At 40.0% G+C, this 22,346-nt stretch overlaps 1 protein-coding gene across 1 annotated transcript in view; it reads left to right on the plus strand.

The window, feature by feature from the left end:
* LOC136866095 (uncharacterized) overlaps positions 1 to 20,675 on the plus strand; it is a 629,091-nt gene extending 608,416 nt beyond the window's left edge. Inside the window, exon 7 of the mRNA XM_068226418.1 lies at positions 20,463 to 20,675. Within this exon, the coding sequence (XP_068082519.1) occupies positions 20,463 to 20,675 (213 nt within the window). The remainder of the gene's footprint in view (positions 1 to 20,462) is intronic.
* The last annotated feature ends 1,671 nt before the right edge of the window (positions 20,676 to 22,346 follow it).

Below are 22,346 nucleotides of genomic sequence, written 5' to 3' on the forward strand. Positions count from 1 at the left end.
AATATTCTCTCCTGCTATTATTAAATAAATTCCCTAATTTCCCTAAATGAGAACAAAATGATGCTAGATTGAGGATAACTTACGCTGGAAATTCCGAAGATTAGTCACAGTGTACTGTTCGACATGACGGGCCTGCTAGTACATAATATCCCTTCAAATATGATCACTCTTACGAAATAGCATCAGGAAATCTACCGACACGAGTCTCTCGTATTCAATTACTCTTAACTGCCACGTAACTGCATAAGGATTCGATCCCCACAACCAGTGCTAACCCTACTGAGGTAACTGCCGATACCGATGTCACCTGAATGCTATTTATGCGCCAGAAGTTCGAGTCCAATTCCTAGTTAAACATAATTATGATACAATGCCTATATTTCTGCACATTATGTTCTTCAGGCATCCAGTCAGGGAGTGTAGACTATACTGAGTACATGCCATCCAGATGACAGTGTTGTGAAAATTGAACACTCACTGATATCTAGTGTACGTAGTTCAAATACGAAAAGAAAAATTCTACCTTACGTTCACCAATTTTCGCGTTACGTTTCCGCAATCATTAGACAGCTAACATTATCAACGGACGATTACAAAGAAAAAGCTCATCCAAAGTCATAACTTACGTTTTGGATATACAACTGATTCCGCGAACCGAATACAGTCGTCTAACAAAACATGTTACACAGTATTTTTCGTTGCTTCATTGTTGAGGCTAAAGGCAATGTCGCCAAAGGGATCTGCACTTTTATAGCGTCGATTATTATTATTATTATTATTATTATAATTATTATTATTATTATTATTATATTACGTTCCACTTACGGTTTTCTGTGAAGTCGGGGTGCCGAAATTATGCCCGCAGGGGTAGTGCTGGTAAACCGACACAAGACTAGCATATTTGAAAACCTTCAAATACCTCAGAACTGAGGTGGGATCCATTGCGCTAGCTTAGAATACAGTGACTATGTGTACAGCGTGGCCAAGTCTAGTCCAGCCGCCATGTTTTAGCCAAGTACTGTCACCTGATGAATGAAGGAGAGTGATATGATTATTGTTTCAATGAAGAATAGTTGATTGTTTTTTTTTTTTTTTTTTTGTTATTTGCTCTACGTTGCACCGACACAGATAGGTTTTATAGCGACGATGGGATAGAAAAGGCCTAGGAATAGGAAGGAAGCGGCCGTGGCCTTAATTAAGGTACAGCCCCAGCATTTGCCTGGTGTGAAAATGGGAAACCACGGCTGCCGACAGTGGGGTTTGAACCCACTATCTACCGGATGCAAGCTCACAGCTGCGCGACCCTAACCGCACGGCCAACTCGCCCGGTGATTGTCTTAAGATGTTATTTATTTTGCTTATACTGTGTGTGTATATCAGTATTTGTTATATCAGAGTCTGACTACCTGACTTAAGACTTCAAAATTTAGATTTACACGTGGTATACAAGTCACAATTATTTAAGAGGTTAGAAATTTTGTGTTGGTAGGTAGGCCTATAATAACATATATATTATAATACATGTGGCACAAAAATGTATACTCATTGCCTTGAATAATGTATATGATGACCGAAAAGTCAGTCTATATATATATTTGCTAGTTGTTTTACGTCGCACTGACACAGATAGGTCTTACGGCGACGATGGGACAGGAAAGGGCTAGGTGTGGGAAGGAAGCGGCCGTGGCCTTAATTAAGGTACAGCCCCAGCATTTGCCTGGTGTGAAAATGGGAAACCACGGAAAACCATTTTCAGGGCTGCCGACAGTGGGGTTCGAACCTACTATCTCCCGAATACTGGATACTGGCCGCACTTAAGCGACTGCAGCTATCGAGCTCGGTAGTCTATATTTAATCAAAAACTTTCAACATTACCATATTCCCGGTTACATGGTTTTACATATCAGAATATACAACGCAATATCATCAAACTATACATAGAAATATACTTTTTTCTGTATGACTTATCGGTATGTATATCATCTTAACACACGCAGAAAATAGAAAATAATTATGATTAGTTAGGCCTGTATTCGCCGATGGGTAGACAAAATTATATTACCTAGCTCCATATTTAAGATAAAATAATAAACTGTACCATTCTACTCATGGCACTAATACAACTAATAACGAAAACCTGGTACTCTTTAGTGGTGAAAACAAGGAACTGCCGTGGTCCATGGGTAGCTAGCTGTCTTGTGCATAGTGCTCTGTTAATGACGGCTACCACTTGAGCAATTAAATATTGGTACCACTATACAGTACAGTTTGAGAAAATACTACGCGTTGGTCGGTGAAAACACACCGTTATTCCAGTCCCGGAGTACTTGTACTCAGGACTCAGTTACCGACCACCCGCGATTCGATCCCCGTGATGTGCGACTAATTCTCTGCCATGCTTCGGTTAGTACTGGTAGATATCCCCTGTGTTTTAAACATTCTATTTGTTACTATCGGTTTTGTTATTGTATTATTATTGTTATCATTATCTTATTCTCCTTCTACCGCTCTTCCCACACCTTGTGGGGTCGCGGATGCGAACTGCGTCGCGCATATGGATTTGGTCTTGTTTTACGGCAGAAGGATGCCTTTCCTGACGCCAACCCTATATGGAGAGATGAAATTACTATTGCGAGTTTCTGTGACGGTTTGTGGTATGGTGTGTTATCTGAATATAAGGAGGACAAACACAAAACCCAGTCCCCGAGCCAGAAGAATGAATCCGAAACTATTAAAATCCTGAGCTAGTAACAGTAATTAAAACAATTTTGTTCAGAACGAGAGAAAAATAGTGAACAGCTTAAATACATTTATTTTGCAAGGTATTTATTGGGTTATGCCTTACAATAAAACAAGTTATTAATTAAAAACTTGAGTCTGTCGTTTCTTACACAAAAGATCAATTTCTTCATGGAATTGAAAACAAGCGCACACGCATTTCCCGTTCAACGGACAGAAAAGTGTCACGTTTCTTCTCTCTCTTGCTTTCCTCCATACTGCTTTCAGAACACATGGGAATTAGTTCGTTCTCAAATTTGTTACTGTTAGATACGACCTATAACTCAACATCAACTTATCTCCTTTTAATCAGTAACGTATCCATACCGTACTTACAGTGCATTAATAAAAAACAAAATTAACGTTATAACGTATAAAACATATTTCAAATTAACGATATCCGAATATGCCACAATACGTAGGATAGATTAGATGTATTTCTCTTCATTCTTACGGAAATTAAAAAAAAACCAAACCCCATGGAACTACAGCCCTTGAAGAGCCTTGGCCTACCAAGCGACCGCTGCTCAGTCCGAAGGCCTGCAGATTGCGAGGTGCCGTGTGGTCAGCATGGTCAGCACGACGAATTCTCTCGGTCATTATTCTTGGCTTTCTAGACCAGGGTCGCTATCTCGCCGTTAAATAGCTCCTCAATTCTAATCACGAAGGCTGAGTGGACCTCGAACCAGCCCTCAGGTCTAGGTAAAAATCCCTGACCTGGCCGGAAATCGAATCCGAGGCCTCCGGGTAAGAGGCAGGCACGATACCCCTACACCACGGTGCCGGCTACCTACGGAAATACAGTGCTAAAAATATGGATAGGTCTATGGGCTTAGAAGAAGAGAGAGCGTGTAGATTATTTGGCTGTTCCCCTCTTGGTAGCCTCTTATGACAGGTGGTGGTGATTGAGTACATATAATGTATCCTTTCACTACACCCACATGGGAGATAGGGTTGGGCACTATGTCCCTGTTTCGGGACACTGTGCCGGTGCACCGTTATGTTCCGCTGTTCCGGAACACGGAGTGTCAATTGCTCCGAAACATTCTCAAGCGAGACCGAGATATTGATTTGCTATCCCGTCAGAAGCGCCCTTCCCCTTCGCCTACTAGCTGACTGTCGATACCGGCCGTGTGCACTTTGTTCTAGCGCCTGACACTCAGGAGCCGTCATCGGCTAAGTTAGCGTGCTGGCCTTTGGTCACAGGGGTCCCGGGTTCGATTCCCGGCAGGGTCGGGAATTTTAACCATCATTGGTTAATTTCTCTGGCACGGGGGCTGGATGTATGTGTTGTCTTCATCATCATTTCATCCTCATCACGACGCGCAGGTCGCCTACGGGAGTCAAATCAAAAGACCTGCACCTGGCGAGCCGAACCCGTCCTGGGATCTCCCGGCACTAAAAGCCATACGCCATTTCATTTTTATCGGCTAAGTTTGTGCATGATCGCGTAGCAGGATATTTAGCCACCACACTCTCCCTCTGCTTGAGCTTTTCAGAACTTATGATTTTCACTTTCCTCGAGTTCAGAGTGTATTGTGAACAGAATTACAGGCTCAGTGATATAATTGAACGCTCACAATGCTATCGCTTGTCCAATTTGTAATCGGTTCTAATGCTACTAGGTACACATTCATTATTTCTAACACCTTAAAGAGAAACTAAGTCGCTAATATTATTCTGAAACACTTACATCTACATGACTTGTAAATATCACTTCTTCACCTGAATGTTTCGTCTTAAAATGACAATTCAAGTTTTCCTATAATTAAAGGATGTAGAACATTCTGACATACTGAGCCCACCAAGTTATTCGCAACTATTAGAGAATTAAATAATACACTTCACTAGCTTAAGTGATGATTTCACTGAACATTCTCAAAGAAAGAAACTCAAGTCCACGTTTTAACAAACTTCACCTCATTACCGCAAGCTACAGTTAACTGATTGGAAGCATCTTTTCACGCGGGATGTTCGAGAATGCTTACACTATAAGAAAGAAAAGAAAGAGAGTCTTGTGTATAATAAAATGAAGTACGGGTACAACATACTGGGCACACGAAGTTATACTTGGCTATTTTACAATTAAATAATACACTAGTTTAATTGGTTTCACTTCGAGATTCGCAAGTAATCAAAGGTAAGCGGGACCTGTGACGACACGATGCGTTCGGCACCATGAGTCAAGTGACAGCGGATATAGCCGATGACGGCTCCTGAGTGTCAGGCGCTAGACGGAAGTGCAGTGTGCCCGTGCCGCCGCCAGTCCCGCCATGTGCTGCTCGTGTTGGAGTGTTCCGTGTTCTGTCATATCCTCTTTGTTCTGTGAGTTCCGTTGCAGCCTGCCACTGGCCTTCGGTAGTAAATCGGTACATGCGAATAACTTAATGTGTTCTGTTTTGTGTTCAACTGTTCTATAAGTATGTTTTGATTGAAGCCTAGGAATATACACCGTACAAAGGACGGTAAACTTTCCATGACGTCGCACCGGAGTCCTGTTTGGGATTTTTTTTTTACTAGAATAAAACCCGACAGAGTGAAATACAATATATGTTTTTCTATTTTGTGTGCAAAGGGATCTTCAACCGGCACAATGTCCGACTCGTTGGCTGAATGGTCAGCGTACTGGCCTTCGGTTCAGAGGGTCCCGGGTTCGATTCCCGGCCGGGTCAGAGATTTTAACCTTCATTGGTTAATTCCAATGGCCCGGGGGCTGGGTGTTTGTGCTGTCCCCAACATCCCTGCAACTCACACACCACACATAACACTATCCTCCACCACAATAACACGCAGTTACCTACACATGGCAGATGCCGCCCACCCTCATCAGAGGGTCTGCCTTACAAGGGCTGCACTCGGCTAGAAATAGCCACACGAAATTAAATTAACCGGCACAATGACGAGACATTTCAGACTTAAACATCCCACAACAGACATTTATCAAAGTAGTTTCTTATCGGTGCATCATGACTCAGAAGACGAAAAGGCAACAACTGAAGCTTCAAGTCCTGTGCCTGCCACATCTGTTCAAGTAATAACTGGACAAACCTATCTTCCTGTGTCGCTAATGCAAGCTGTTTCATCATCATCTACCACCAACACTACTACTACAACAGGTACGTCCGATCATACACTCGAGTTAAGCACATTAAGCAGAGGGAAGGTACAAAGATTGAAACAAAATAGAATACAAGCCTATTCATCCAGGCCTATGTCAACAACTAAGAAAGAGAAACTTGACGAACAGTTGTTGAAATGGATTGCAAACGATTTTTTACCTTTCAATATAGTTGAGGCTGAGGAGTTTCAGAAGTTTTTATCGATGTTGAATTCTAATTATAATATCCCAAGTCGTAAAACACTTTCCAATAGTCTCTTGAATAAACTCTATGACACAACATTGCAAGATGTCAAGGCTAACATGTCAGAAAATGCTTCATATGTACCCTTACAACAATTGGGTGGATTTCATTGAAAAATGAAAACTATATAGCAGTTACCGCTCATTTCATATGTAAAAGTGATGGCACACTCTCTTCAAAGCTTCTGTCCTGCTCAAAGTTTGTAGGAAGACACACAGCAGACAACATTGCCGAAGAACTCAAGAAAATGGTAATAGAATGGGATCTTCAGGACAAAATCGTGGCCTGCACAACAGATAATGCTTCAAATATGGTTAGTGCGGTTCAGAAGTGCAACTGGTGGCACGTTCCGTATTTAGCGCATAGTTTGAATCTAGTAGCACAATCAAGCCTGGACGAAATAAGGCCAACGAGAGAGAAGGTAAAACGTATTGTCGAATTCTTTAAAAGGAGCCCACAATCCTTGGAGAAACTTCACAGCACTCAAAAACAGATGGGTTATCCTGTTCTGACTCTAAAGCAGGACTGTCCAACACGGTGGAACTCGACATACAAGATGATGAATAGAGTGATTCAGACCAAAGAACCACTACAAAGTACTCTTGCAATAATGAACAATAATTCTGTGGAAGTTTTAAACAATGAAGACTGGTACATAATTGAGAAATCAGTTGAAATTCTTCGGTGCTTCGATGAAATGACGAGGGAAGTCAGCAGTGAAAAGCACGTTATCCTTTCAAAAATTGGATTGATGAGTAGGAACCTTCGAACTCATTACCAACAGCTGCGAGAGGTGGAATATGACAGTCCGGCCATTTCTCGACTCCTTGGCAAGATATGTGAAGAACTGACAAGTAAAATTTGCAATAAGTACCACAATATAAATATAATGTGGGAAGCAACACTTTTAGATCCACGTATGGTTTTATGAAGGATGAAAGCAAACTTAAAGAAATAAAGGAAAAACTTACTAATGATGCCGCTACCGTTATTGGCACTGCACACCAACAGACAGCTGTTAACACATCAGGTGGAACACAAGAGCCCTCATCAAATGAGAGTCAGGCATATGGGTCTACAGTATCATTTTCGAGCATACTATGGAAAAACTTTGATGCAGGCGTTGAAGAGCTCGTTCAAGCGCCAACTGTTAATCCAAAAACAGTAAGTATCATACAGATGGATAAGTATTTAAATATGCCTCTTCTGCATAGGTTAGAGAATCCTCTTCAATGGTGGAATGACAACAAAGATACCTTGCCAGCCCTCTACGACTTAATGAAGAAGAGACTTTGCATTATGGCGACATCAGTTCCCTGTGAACGAGTGTTCTCAAAGCAGGGACAGACCATCACAGAAAACCGTACACGTCTGAAAAGTGACAAAGTTTCTAAAATCATGTTCCTGAATGCAAATATGCCGTGAACATTTTGAGCACCATTTCAAGTGTTGTAGCCTATTGGAAGATTAACATTTGTCGGTAGTTTCACTTAATTTTTATTTTCGTGCTCTCCTTGTACAGTATATAGTGTTTAATTTTTATTTTCGTGTTCTCCTAGTACAGTATATAGTGTTTAATTTTTATTTTCGTGTTCTCCTAGTACAGTATAATATAGTGTTTGATTTTTATTTTCGTGTTCTCCTAGTACAGTATAATAAAGTGTTTAATTTTTATTTTCGTATTCTTCTTGTATAGTATATACTGTTTAATTTGTATTTTAGTGTTCTGCTTTAATATCGTGTACGTAAATAGAGTACCGGTACTGACGAATATATATATATTTTTTGCTAGTGGCTTTACGTCGCACCGACATAGATAGGTCTTATGGCGACGATGGGACAGGGAAGGGCTAAGAGTGGGAAGGAAGCGGCCGTGGCCTTAATTAAAGTACAGCCTGGTGCGAAAATGGGAAACCACGGAAAACCATTTTCAGGGCTGCCGACAGTGGGGTTCGAACCTACTATCTCCCGAATACTGGATACTGGCCGCACTTAAGCGACTGCAGCTATCGAGCTCGGTAAATATCTCTTTAATTGTGCGAGTATATGTTTAATTAGTGAAAATAACATTGTGACATTTGTAAACACATCTACTGCCAGTGTAATTATGACAGGTGTATTTCAGAATGAATGAAGACATTCTTATCCTAAAAACATTTTAGACATGATATTTCTGGGTGCATATTTCAGATTTTCGACTGGTTTTTCACGTGCCGTGAAGTTTTATCCTGGCCCTAATTACAATACCTGCTGATACATTCAACTGGTGAAAATATCCTTAGATTAGTTACTTTTGAACACCTGTACTGCCATTGTAACTGTGTTATCTGTATTTCGTATTGACCGAAAAAATCTTGACCTAAACGCAGCCTTTAAACGAGATTATTGTGCGCGAATTTCAGTGTTCCAAATGTTCGTTCGCGTTTCGTGCAGCTTTATGCTGACCATGGCCATTAGAAACTACACAGTACACACAGCACGTTCGATACACTGATACAGGCATAGTCCCGCTGGCCCGGAGCATGTAATGTTGCCTCTCGAAGTTCTCTCTACTGCGCAGTGCGTAGTTACAGCCCCGCGTCCGAAGTGCCCACTGCACACAGCCAAGGCCAACTAGTTTATCTAGTGCCGCCTTCGACACAGCACGTTCGTTACAGGCACATTCCAGCTGACGCGGAGCGTGTCATGTTGTCTCTCTCTCTACTATGCAGTTGTTAAAGTCCCGCGTCCCATGTTGCGGCACTCTGTACCGAAACGCTCCGCCTCCAAGCTCCTAATGTTGCGGAACAACTGAATGTTCCGGTCTGCCCAACCCTAATGGGAGATGGAGAGTTCCGATAAATCGAAAGAAGTAAAGTAATGCACCTGTAGGTCCCGGAGTATACTACAGAATTTATTGTTGTAGCTAATTTCCTGTTGCCCTCACGCCCAAATAAATGATACTAAATTAAGTTAATACAGAATCTGTCTTTAAACCTCAATCAATTAACACAAACAGTAAGGTATTTAAAAAAAATCATGATGCACAGTGTGTCACCAAGTATTTATCCATGTTTTCCATTGAGATGTTTTGGCGCTGACACGATAAAATTATCTTGTATGCTGAGAAGGACCGGGTGAAATATCTTCCGGGGTGGGGGCTCTTTCTTCTTCGCCCCTAATGATCTTGGAAACAGATGAGCTTGAATAACCTACATTTCGTTTCAATACTACACGGAGTTTGTTATACTATCTGACCAATGAAAGGCACCTACGCATCCCAGATTCTGAGAAAGAATTAGTGCTGTTGTATGCAGCTGAGGCACTCGGACCTACTGTATTTCACAGGCAAAGTGAATTTTAAAGCCAACTTTAGGAATTAAAATATATTCAATATGAGATAAAATTCGCCAATTATTTTACTACAGTTTGAAAATTAAACGAGCTGACACATTTTTTTGTAATAATTAATAATTACCTAGAAATGATATATTCTTCACATATTATGTAAAAATATATAATATTACAAACAATATGTAAAAAGGAACATGAATAACCATGACAGAATCATAATTCATTTTTAGCTGTCTACAAGTAGAGGCTTCTTTTTTTTTCTATTTTCTTTAAGGAGTACCGACACATAGGTCTTATGGCGACGATGGGATAGGAAGGGGCTAGGAGTTGGAAGGAACCGACTGTGACCTTAATTAAGGTACAGCCTGGTGTGAAAATGGGACACCACGGAAAACCATCTTCAGGGCTGACGACAGTGGGGTTCGAACCCACTATCTCCCGGATGCAAGCACACAGCTGCACGCCCCTAACCGCACGGCCAACTCGCCCGGTACAAGTAAAGAAATGGAATATGTAATTACATAAGAATCCGGGCCCTAGTAATGTACGGTAATAACGTGAGGAAGAAGATTACGAAGACTTAGTAGCCTATAGATAGATGACCATAACTGGTTACCTGGTTATCACGGTGTCTGTTTTCTATCCATGCAGAACTGTCAACGCTAAATATGACATTAATTCCAGAAAGTTATTTTTCTTCGTTTTTACTATTTGTTTTACGTCGGAACTGCAGAGAAAAGTCTTATGGTGACGATGGGATTTGGAAAGGGCTAGGAGTGGGAAGGAAACAACTGTGGCCTTAATTAAGGCACAGCCTAGTGTGAAAATGGGACACCACGGAAAACCACCTTCAGGGCTGCCGACAGTGGGGTTCGGACCCACAATCTCCCGAATGTAAACTGATAGCTACGTGACCCAAACTGCACAGCCACTTGCTCAGTAATTTCACATAGACTTCCAGCTCCAAAACATATCGATTTTACTCAGTTTTGCATACCGGTATTACGATTTCACACGGTATATGTCACGGTACCTCAAAACATGTTCACAGTATGCACTGTAGGCCAATGTCCGAGAGACGTAGCGGCGTTAAACCCAGATCACGATCGATATTTGGCCGACAGGAGACTTTATTTTGTCGGTCACTTTAACATCACAACACTTTAGGACTAAGGTAAATATGGCAAGAGTACTGACTGAATTAATTCGAATTGTGACATTGCAGCAAGAAGGATGGCGACGAGTGGACGTCGCCGCTCGTGCTGGAGTGAGTCAGAGTTATGTCTCTAAAGTTTGGAAAAAGTTCAGGGAGAGACAAACGGTTGCTGATCGATAACGGACGGAATGCCCACACAAAATAACTCGCAAGGAGGATCGGTATTTGTAGCTTTCATCACGTCGCAGACCCACTGCTACTTCGTTCCGCCAGGATCTTCGGTAGTCACGACAGTGAATGACCAAACAATCCGAAATCGGCTGCACAATTGAGGACTGATATCAAGGACTATGCCAAAAGTTCTCCTAAATCACACCACAGGGTAGCTCGTGTGAGGTAAGCAACAACTCATAGACCGTGGCATCAGGAGCAGTTGAAGCCCACGCTCTTTCATGATGAGGCCACCATATGCTTGCATCCATACAATAGAAGCATGGGAGTCTGGAGACGATCCACTGAGAGGTAGAAGATTCCTTCATCCTGGAGCACCATCAGAAGCAAGGGGGTTCCATCACGTTTTGGCGTGGGATTATGTTTATTTGACGTACGCCTGTAATTCCTATCCAGGGTAACATGACTGCTCAGGGATACGTACACAAAATCCTGCAATCTGTATTTAAAATATATGCTGTCACTTTGGAGTAGGGCTTTACACTAATGGATGTCAATGCTTGTGCCCATCAAACCAGAGTGGTTAATCAGCTCCTTGAGACGCATAGCATACAGTGAATGGTATGCCCGGGATATTCTGCGAACATGAACTGTGTTGAATATGGATGGAGTGATCTGAAGAGAACAATCGTCCAGCGTCTTTATCCTTCTGCAACCATGCAGAAGCTGACTGAAGCTGCTATCCAAGAGTGAACTGTCCCTAATTACGTTGGAATCTTTGGTACTGATCATACATCGTCGTGTTCAAGCATGCCTCAGGGCGCGAGAAAGCTGTACACGGTACCGACCTGCCACACAATGAACAATAATAAAATCCCACATTACAGCCTCTGTGCTTTTGTTATGTTTCTACTGCTACTGCACAGCTGACTGCATGTTGTTTTTCCATAACCTTCGTATCCTTCGGTGACGAACGTACGTACATTAGCAAAATAACAAGCGCACTAAACCATAATACATAAAACTATTTCTGAGCACTGTAGCTTTTTTAATATTCAGTAATCTCCATCTCCTTCATCCCTTTTTTGCCAACGTCTTTCTGCCTTTGTTAACTAATCTATATATATATATATATATCAAATAAAAGAGCATGTCCTGACTGACTGACTGCTTGACTGATTCATCATCGCCGAGCCAAAACTACTGGACATAAAGAAATGAAATTTTGAAGATACATTTATATTATAATGTAGGAGCTCGCTACGGGGGGATGTTTAGATATTCTGTCGCTAAGGGGGTGAAAAGGGGGGTTAACTTTTAAAATGAGTGTAACTCAAAATTTTAAAAGTTTACAGATGTAAAAATAGGTATTTAGTATCTCTTTTAAAAATACAGAAACACGTCTACTTTTGTTTTCGGAAAATCCCACTACGAGGGGTGAAAAAGGATGAAAAAGGGGTAATGCCTTTAATGAGGATACGTATATCTCAAAACCGAAAGATGTTGCAGACGTGAAAAATTGGTATGTGGAATCTGCTTTAAAATTAAGAAACACGCATTCCTTTCATTTCGAAAAATCCAATGAAGGGGAGGGGTGAAGGAATAAAAAAAAATGAATTAATTGTATTAGGATACTGTTCCTGTCGAAACTAAAGTTGTTACAGACGTGAAAATTGGTACTTGGACCTGCTTTAAAAACAAAGAAAAAGGCATTTTGGGGGGAAAATCATCTTCGGGGTGGGGGTGAAAAGGAGTTGAATTCCTTTTATGAGGACACATATCTCAAAAACTGAAGATGTTACAGTCGTGATAACGGGTATTTAGAAGATCCTTTACTAATAAACAAGTATTTTTTCGGAAAATTCACTCAACGGGGGAAGTGTGGAAGGAAGTGAAAAAAGTGAATTCATTTTATGGGGTTATAGGCAACAGATGTTAACACTGGTATTTGGAATCTCCTTTAAACATAAAGAAACACGCCTTCTTTTTTTCTTGGGAGGGGGGGGGGGGGGATAAACCAACTTAACGGCGGTGGGTGAAAAAGGAGTTGAAGACCAATTGATTTTACTGTTCATATACTTGATTCTGATCATCTTTCCTGGGTTCGTTTTCAAGAGCTTTGGAGAACTTAAAGTTAGATCACAGTAGATTCTTCTGACATATAAATAAAAATTTAAACACATTTGAAATAAACAATTGGAATGACATTGACCATGATATTGTTCACCTCTATAATAAGGTCAATACCATTCGTACAATGGTGCTGGTCACATTGTCAGCAATGAAAATGGCAGCAGATGTAATTTACCGCCAAGTAGCGGTCTCGCATCTTGCTGCGGGGTCCAGAACATCAATGTTTGTCCAACCCTTGTCCCGTTTCCCTACGGGGACGGGTATGAGGTGAGATGAATCTGTCGTCGCTGGTTTTTATGACCGGGTGCCCTTCCTGACGTCAACCTCATCAGAGGAGTTAATGAGATGAAAGGAATGGCGATATATGATAGTAGAGAGAGGGTGAAACCCGGTGCCGCCACATAGCCTACTCCTGTCGAATAGCACCAAGGGTCTGCTCAAGGCTTAACGTCCCCATCCGACGGACGAATCACCATCAACAGCGTCATATGCCTTCACTCCATATGAGCACTGCGAAGAGGTTTGGAATTTAATCCAGGCGTTTGGCACGCAATCTAGTGATTATAAATTGTATACCACCACCTCCCGTACCCTGTCGGCCAACATTCTGATGGTGAAATTTTTTTCCACCAATGGGACTCGAACCGGCTAACCTCTGTGTCAGACCGTTTAGACTTCAGCGCCTTAACGATCATGGCCATCAGGCAGGCTAACATCAATAATAATAATAATAATAATAATAATAATAATAATAATAATAATAATAATAATAATAATAATAATAATAACAATAATAATAATAATAATAATAATAATAATAATAATAATAATAATAATAAAATAACCTAAATTTAACTACATCACCCACCCTAATAATAATAATAATAATAATAATAATAATGTTCTGGGCCGTCGCCAAACTGTGCGGACAGCGCTGTAAACGGGTCCTGGCCGGGTAATTACTACGAATGCAGTCCGGCCGCGGGTTCAGAACCGTCAAGACACCCAAGACGACACCACGCCGGATCTCCTCAAGGATTTGATCCACATTAAAAATGCCTATAGGAAATGATGGCAAAGATTTAGGGACCAAACTGACCGGGCGGAATACCTGGACCTAGCCCGGCAAATACTAAATCGATTGCTGGAAAGAATGAAAAATGGGAGGAACTTTGCAGTAATCTCTCCAAAAAAAGAAAAAAAAATTCAGATCGCAGATTTTGGCGGATTCTCTCAGAAAACGAGTCAGATCGCGAATTTCGGCGGATTATATATAAATCGTTAAGCATTAAATTATAAATTTCAGTATAACACCGTAGCGAAGCACGGGTATCATGCTAGTATATAAATATATAAAATAAATTGTCCTGACTGATTCATCACCGCCGAGCCGAAAGTACTGGACGTAAAGATGTGAAATGCTGGGGACTCATTCATATTACAATGCAGGTGCTCACTAAGGGAGGATTTTTGTATATTCCGTCGTTAAGGGGATGAAATTTTAAAATGAGTGTAACTATATCTCGAAAAGTGAACAGTTTAAAAACATGAAAATTGGCATTTGGAATCTCCTCTAAAAATGAAACACGTATTTTTCCGTTTTTCGAAAATTTACTTACGGAGGGGTGAACGGGTGTGAGACAAGGGGGTGAATTAAAAAACTGAGTATCTCTATATCTCGAAAATGTAACAGTTTACAGACGTAAAATTTGTATTTGGAATGTCCTTTAAAAATAAAGAAACACGTATTTTTTTCGGAAAATCCTCTTAGGGGGGGTGAAAAAAGGTAAAAGAAAGGGGGTTGAATAACTATTATGACAATACTCATATTTAAAAAAACTGAAGATGTTACAGGCATGAAAATTGGTTTTGGAATCTCCTTTAAGAATAAAGAGACATGTATGTTTTATTTTTCGAAAATTCACGTAAGTGAGGGGCGTGAAAGGGTGTGAGAAAAGGGGATGAATTATAAAAATTAGTATATTTACAGTATATCTAAAAAACGTAACATGTTTCAGATATGAAAATCGACATTTTGAATCTCCTGTAAAAGTAAAGAAACACGCATAATTTGTTTTCGGAAAATACACTTAAGGGGAAGAGATAAGTGGGTGAATTTTTAAAATCAGTATATCTACAGTATATATATCAATAATTTAACATGTTACAGACGTGAAAATTGATATCTGGTATCTCCTTTAAAAATAAAGAATCGAGCATTTTTTGTTTTCGTAAAAAGCCTTTAAGGGGGTAAGAAGGACTGAAAAGGGGTTGATTTTTTTAATGAGAATACTTACATCTTAAAACTGAAAATGTAACAGGCGTGAAAATCGGTATTTTGAATCTCTTTTAACAATGAAGAAACACATATCCTTTTGTTTTCGGTATATCCACTTAAAGGAGGCGGGTAAAACGAAGTAAGAAATGAGTTGAATTCTTTTCATAAGGATACTTATACCTCAAAACCTAAAGATGTTGCAGACGTGAAAATGGTATTTGGAATCTCCTTTAAAAAAGAAATATATATCCTTTTGTTTTCAGAAAATCCACTTAAGAGGGTGAAAGAATTGAAAAATTTGTTGTGTATTTGATGAAGATACTTGTAATAAAAAAACTAAAAATGTTACCGACGTGAAAACAGGTATTTGGAATCTCCACATATAAAAAAACACACATTTTACCGAGCTCGGTAACTGCAGTCGCTTAAGTGCGTCCAGTGTCCAGTATTCGGAAGATAGTGGATTCTAGCCCCACTGTCAGCAGCCCTGAAGATAGTTTTCTATTTTTACACCAGGCAAATGCTGGGGCTGTACCTTAAATAACGCCAGGGCCGCTTCCTTTCAGCTTCCTAGCCCTCCTGTCCCATCGTCGCCGTAAGACCTATCTACGTCGGTGCGACGTAACGCAACTTGCAAAAATATATATTTTACAAATAAGGAAGATTTTTTGTTTTCGGAGAAACCACTTGAACGGGGTTGAATTCGTATTATTAGGGTACTGATATCTCAAAAACCGAAGATGTCACAGACGTGAAAAATTGGTATTTGTACTCCTTTAAAAATAAATAAATAAATACGTATTTTTTGTTTTCGGAAAATCCACTTAAAGGGAGGGGATGAAAGAAATTATAAATTAGTTGAATTCTTTGTATGAGGATACTTAAATCTCAAAAACTAAAAATGATGGAAACGTGAAAATTGGTATTTGGAATCTCTTTTAAAAATAAAGAAACACGTATTCTTTTGTTTCCCGATAATCAACTTAAGGGGGGTGAAAGAATTGAAAAAGCTAGTTGAATTATTTGTATGAGCATACTTACACAAAAACTAAATATGTTGCAGACAAGAAACTTGCTATTTGGAAAGTCCTTTAAAAATACAGAAACATGTTTTTATCGGAAAAGGCACTTAACGGGAGTGAAAATGAGTTGAATTATCTTTTATGAGGATACTTAACTTATATCCCAGAAAGTGAAGATGTTACAGACGTGGGAATAGGTTTCTGGAATCTCCTTTAAAAATAAAGAAACATTTTTTTAAATTTATATTTTTCGACTTGAGAGAAGACTTTTTCTCACATGTACAGTTCTATGTCGCATGGTCATCTTTCCCCCAAAAGGCAATACCACACATGTGGTTAACAAACAGTTTCTGGGGTAAATGAAACTCAAATTTTCGGTGAGTTTTTATACTTTAGGAATTTTCAGATAATGTCTTAGTAGTGCACCGAGGATCGATTACTTATATCAAATTACGAAATCCACGCGAGCGAAGCCGCGGGTAACTGCTAGTCTTTATATATAAGGATTAAACATTATCATTTATACGGTAAATGTCACGTTACTGCACATGAAATGTCGAAATTTGCAGTGTTTTCAAACAATGAGAACACTTAATTCATAAGAATAGTCACTGTTAGTCGCAATACAAAAGATACAAGTGCATTCAAGCCCGTTTCAATCATAATTGATCTGCATTTAGGACTGTCACCCAGGTGGAACATTTCGTATCAATTGTTAGCTAGTTTCTTCTAACATTTCGTATCAATTGTTAGCTAGTTTCTTCTTAAATTATTTCGAAGAAATTATCGAACATTGCCATTGATGTACTATTCTATTCCCTATTCCTCTTCTTATAAATTAATATTTGCCCCAATTTGTCGTTTTGAATTCCAGCTTTATCTTCGTATTATGATTTTCCTACCTTTAAAAGCTACACTCAAGCGTATTCGTCTACTAACGTCAATCCATAACATTTCTCATTAACAGTTCGGAACATCCTGCTTAGGTGAGCAGCTGGTCTCGTAACTCCCATATCATCCCAGTCCAAAGTTTGCAACATTTTCGTAACATAGCTCTTCAATATTTACATTGTACTGTCCAATACAATGACACCATATGATTTTTTCTTCTTTTTTTTTTGCTATTTGCTTTACGTCGCAGCGACACAGATAGGTCTTATGGCGACGTTAGGATGGGAAAGACCTAGGAATGGGATGGAAGCGACCGTGGCCTTAATTAAGGTACAGCCCCAGCATTTGCCTGGTGTGAAAATGGGAAACCACGGAAAACCATCTTCAGGTCTGCCGACAGTGGGGTTCGAACCCACTATCTCCCGATTACTGGATACTGGCCGCACTTAAGCGACTGCACACCATATGGTGGTGGTTTTTAATTTGAAATTCACTTCATCGTGGAATCTGATATTTCACGTGCAACATTTAAGGTTATTTAATTGCGGGATATATTCATAGATTACAAAACAATTATAGTTAATAACGGCAAACTTCTAGAAACAAAATGTTGAAGAAAAGGATCTAACAACCAATTAATAAAGAATGGCATAGCAACAAATTCTACATTATAGCCTCAAAAACAAACAATTCAGTTTATGAGTGACAGTAAGTCTATTACATTACGCAGGAAGGCGGCTGGGCACTCAGAAGGAAATGAGATGCCCTATGAGAGTATCTGAGTCACGTTATCCCGGAGACGGAGAAGACAAACCAAGGGTCGTAGCGCGAGCAAGTGAACTAACAGATAACGTAATTCCTTCCGCAGGCAGCCATTCTTCCATTAGCGAACTAACTTGCAGACTGATTTACTGACACTGCCAACAAAATAAGGCAGCTCCAAGACATCAGCGGCCCGGGCGAGCGACACGGTCCAATTTATATTTAATGAGAGAATGTGTACTCTAACACTGGGTAACAAAAAGCAAATTAGCTGATGCCGAGCGCTTGTCTCACTTCTCTTCCAAACCTAGGTTTAAACAGGAACTCCCCAGGATAAAATAAACGCGATTTCAAGCCGGTAAGATGACTCGTAACAATTCGAAGACGACAAAGAAAAGTATATATCTAAGGAGAAAGCAAAGGCACTTACACCCTAATTATTTCTCTGCTTTCTTTTAGAAGTTCATATCCCGGGTTTTACGTCTACGAGGATCAAGCTGGGTAAGGGATTTCTTACATTATTTACAAGTGACAGATTACTGAATTCATTTCTTTTCTGCCCGACGAGTGTGTTCTCTTTTCCTTCACAGGGTTAAGTATCTAGAAGTTAATGACGTATATGTCAATCGATTACTTTACTTTTATTTTTATTTCCTTTTGTCCTTATTTGGCAAGTCAACTTCTTTTTAAAAATAATCTGAAGTTCAGATAATAAGAAACTGTTATTATAAAAACTTAGACTGTAAATTGAACATCTCAGTAAGAAAGTAACGTTAAATAACTTCAAATTTTTAAGTCTTTCTATACAGACCCATTGTAACACCGAATTGAATTAAACTCCTTAAAATCATTACACAACGCCTGCTTTTTAAATATACAGCCTGTGACAATAAAGTTCGGTGAATGAAGTCAGAACGGTCGAACCGGCAACACTGACGACACACAACGCTGCACGTGCGTAGCAGCAGGTTTTGACCACCTGCTCTCAACGCTGTTCAGCTGAGCATTGTGTGTGTGCCGTGCAAGACTTGTTTGACACAGTACGTGTTTAGTGCGTTGGTTGTGAACTGCGAACAGGAACATGAACGACCAAAAGATCAATGAACAGTTTTGTTTTAAATTTGGCAAGACACCGAAAGAAACGCATGCGATGCTGGTACGTATTTATGAAGATCAAGCACTGTCCTTGAAGTGTGTGTACGAGTGGTTCGCCCGTTTTCGAGGAGGCCGGGAAAGTGTTTCTGACAACCTCCGTAGCGGAATACAGGCGACCGCAGTCAGTGACGAAAACATTGAGAAGGTGAGGACATTAATCACGAACGATCGGCGATTAACTGTGCGCATGAAAGCGGATGAACTGCAGATTAACCGTGAATCCGTACAACAAATCGTTACCCAGAAGTTAGGGAAGTGGAAAACGTGTTCTAGTCTTGTGCCACATCACCTGGTTGACGATCTAAAGCAGACACGTTTAGAGGCTTCACAGGATTTTGTCGAAACGGCGGATGTGACACCAAATTTCTTGAACTGTATCGTCACTGAGGATGAAACCTGGTGTCTCAGGTACGACCCTGAAACGAAACGGCACAACATGGAATGGCCAATCTCAATCCTCCAGACTTCTTCCTATTCCCACGACTCAAACTCGCTTTGAAAGGAAAGAGATTTGACGATATTCCTGACATACAACGAAACGTGACGAGGCTTGTGAATACCATCCCAAAGGAAGCCCTCTTGCAAAGTTTCTAGGACATGTATCGCCGATCTCAGCAGTGCATAGTTATGGGAGGGGACTATTTCGAAGGACAGTAAGGTCACTGCCGTGCATTGTTCATCTATGTTGATAGTACAGGACTATTCACCGAACTTTATTGTCACAGGTTGTAGTAAGCCTACATTGCTGAAAAGTAAAGCTGAAAGCTGCTGATTATGCCTACAGGCGTATGGAAGGCGTATATTTCTTTTCTATCCTACGTGACTTTCTTCCATAAAGTAGCAACTATTTAGCTCATATTTTACTCAGAAATTAAGTCCGATCTCTTACAACGTTATAAATACTTTTTATTAAGTGCAAGGTTCAGGTAAGTCTTACATATTAAGAAAAGATCACAATATGAAGATAAAGTTGGAATTCAAGAGGACAAACTGGGGCAAATATTCATTTATAGGAAGGGGAGTTAGGGATTGGAATAACTTACCAAGAGAGATGTTCAATAAATTTCCAATTTCTTTGAAATCATTTCGGAAAAGGCTAGGAAAGCAACAGATAGGGAATCTGCCACCTGGGCGACTGCCCTAAATGCAGATCAGTATTAATTGATTGATTGATTGATTGATTGATTGAAGGAAAACAAAATGCCAGGGTTGTCGATTATACGCATGGATGACAGGCGTAGCTCATTCCATTTCGCGCATTTATGCAGTAGAATAGATTTAAAATCTAATGAAACATTCGTTTGGATTTTTACACTAAAATCGATTATGCGTAAATGAAAATTGCTACTAGATTCTTCAGCGATCATTGGCAAGATCTCCAGTAACAGGCTGTATTTACCATATTTCTCTGCTTGTTTCAGGGAAACGAGAATCTGATGTTTGGCGAAGACCCTTGGGGTCCACCGCTCGTCACCGTACCAGGAGATTTGCTGCTGGATGAAGAAGATGAGGAGGTTATTCATCCACCCTCCCTGCCTGTCAACGGCGGCAGTCTAGTTCGTTACTCACCCACGGAGTGCAGTGATTTGGGGTCGCCACCTGAATCTCCGCAATGCACTAGCAGTAGCGACTGACATCACTTAGGGGGCCTACTGCCGTAGGGCCCCCCTAACGACGATGTACTATTACCTCCACCGCCATTATTTTGGAGGTAAACATCTCTTACGAACATACAGGCGTCAATCATTCAACGAGTCGGTTCTATTGGAAGTAATAAAATGTTAAGCGATTTCTCCATTGCTTTAATTAAAAGGAACTGGGTATTATAAAATACAGCACTTGGATTCTGGCTAACTTTTGTATGAAATGCTGATACCTTCCTCTAAGGAAAGGAGATACCCTTTTTGATTTTTCGAACGGACGTGATGCGGCTTCGGCATTAGTTTCAACCTCCCAACGTATGAGGAAAACAGAAACTACTACTTTACTATCATTTTTAATTTTCTTATAAAACCTACAGTGTAAAAATGTGTAATAATTTTGTAGTGATTGCTTCTACTTTCAACAAACATTCTTAAGGCAATAATTTATTGTGTATGCAAATTTACTGAACATCCGTTCTCGAATCCGTAATAGACTTCGGAGGTTTCACGTACTCTCTTAAAATGTCTGTTTATTTGTCTTTGCTGGCGAGACCTATCGTTAACAGTGCTCCACGTCATCTGGTATGGGCTACAACAAATTTGTTGCTTTCACGGACCAGGCTTTGACAACATGAATGTGACTGAGGCATGAGCGATGCTACGAATACAATTGCTAATGCAGCCAGTCCGTGTTATGGACGGTGTGAAAATGTCGCTTACCGAGTCGGCTGGTGCACGCATGTCAGTGGGCTTGCCACACCGATATGTAATAGTAAATACAGACTCGGCGAGGAAAGTAACGTGAAACTGCGTCACTTCTCATTTCTGTTGTAAGCCTCTTCAACGATGCCTAGATCATCTATAACAGATAATGAAACAGCTGGGGAGGATCCAACTACTCTTCCGGCAGAGTATACATGTTTATTTTAAGAATATGAGTCCCCTCCCACTTTTTTCGGAAATGTGTCGTAATTAATGTAATACTAGTCTATGTAAAGATAGATACCGCGAGCGCTACTCATTTGACGAAACTAATTTTGTAAAAAATACATATTATACAGTAATATTTAGTGAGAAAAATTAATTTTTAATTCATATATTTCTTTATTGTTATAGATACGGAGGTTTTTTTTCACGGCTCTCAAAGCTCTTACAGCATATCAATTTTGGCGCCGCCTTTATGCTGCAAACTGTATACCGTACAGCAGGAAAGAAACATTTATTTGCAAAAGTTTGCATAATTAATGCACATTATTCTTAAAAGCTGGATCAAACATAGAATAGGCAATTGTAACAAAAAACAGAGTACTTACCTAAAATCATATTAACTTTTTTCCAAATTAAACACATACATATTTTCATATACTCTTAAATCCAGTTAATGTGCAAACTTATTTTCCGCATATTCTTCAAATTTTGGGACAGAGTTGAAATCTACATTTTTCAACTCCCCTACGCGTTGCGGGCTTAGAGAAAGAATTAAGCAGTAAAAATATAAACACTCGTAGGGCTCAATTACTTGCCTCTGGGCTACTCACCACAATATAGTGATGAATTATACAATTACTTTAAGGAGAGTACTAGAGTAAATCTTACCATGCTTCCACGAAGCTGCGATTCACAGTTTAAATCTGCGTCCCTGAGCAGACTTACAGAACTCAG

This window comes from Anabrus simplex, chromosome 1 (assembly GCF_040414725.1).
Source record: "Anabrus simplex isolate iqAnaSimp1 chromosome 1, ASM4041472v1, whole genome shotgun sequence".
Classification (NCBI taxonomy): Eukaryota; Metazoa; Arthropoda; class Insecta; order Orthoptera; family Tettigoniidae; genus Anabrus; species Anabrus simplex.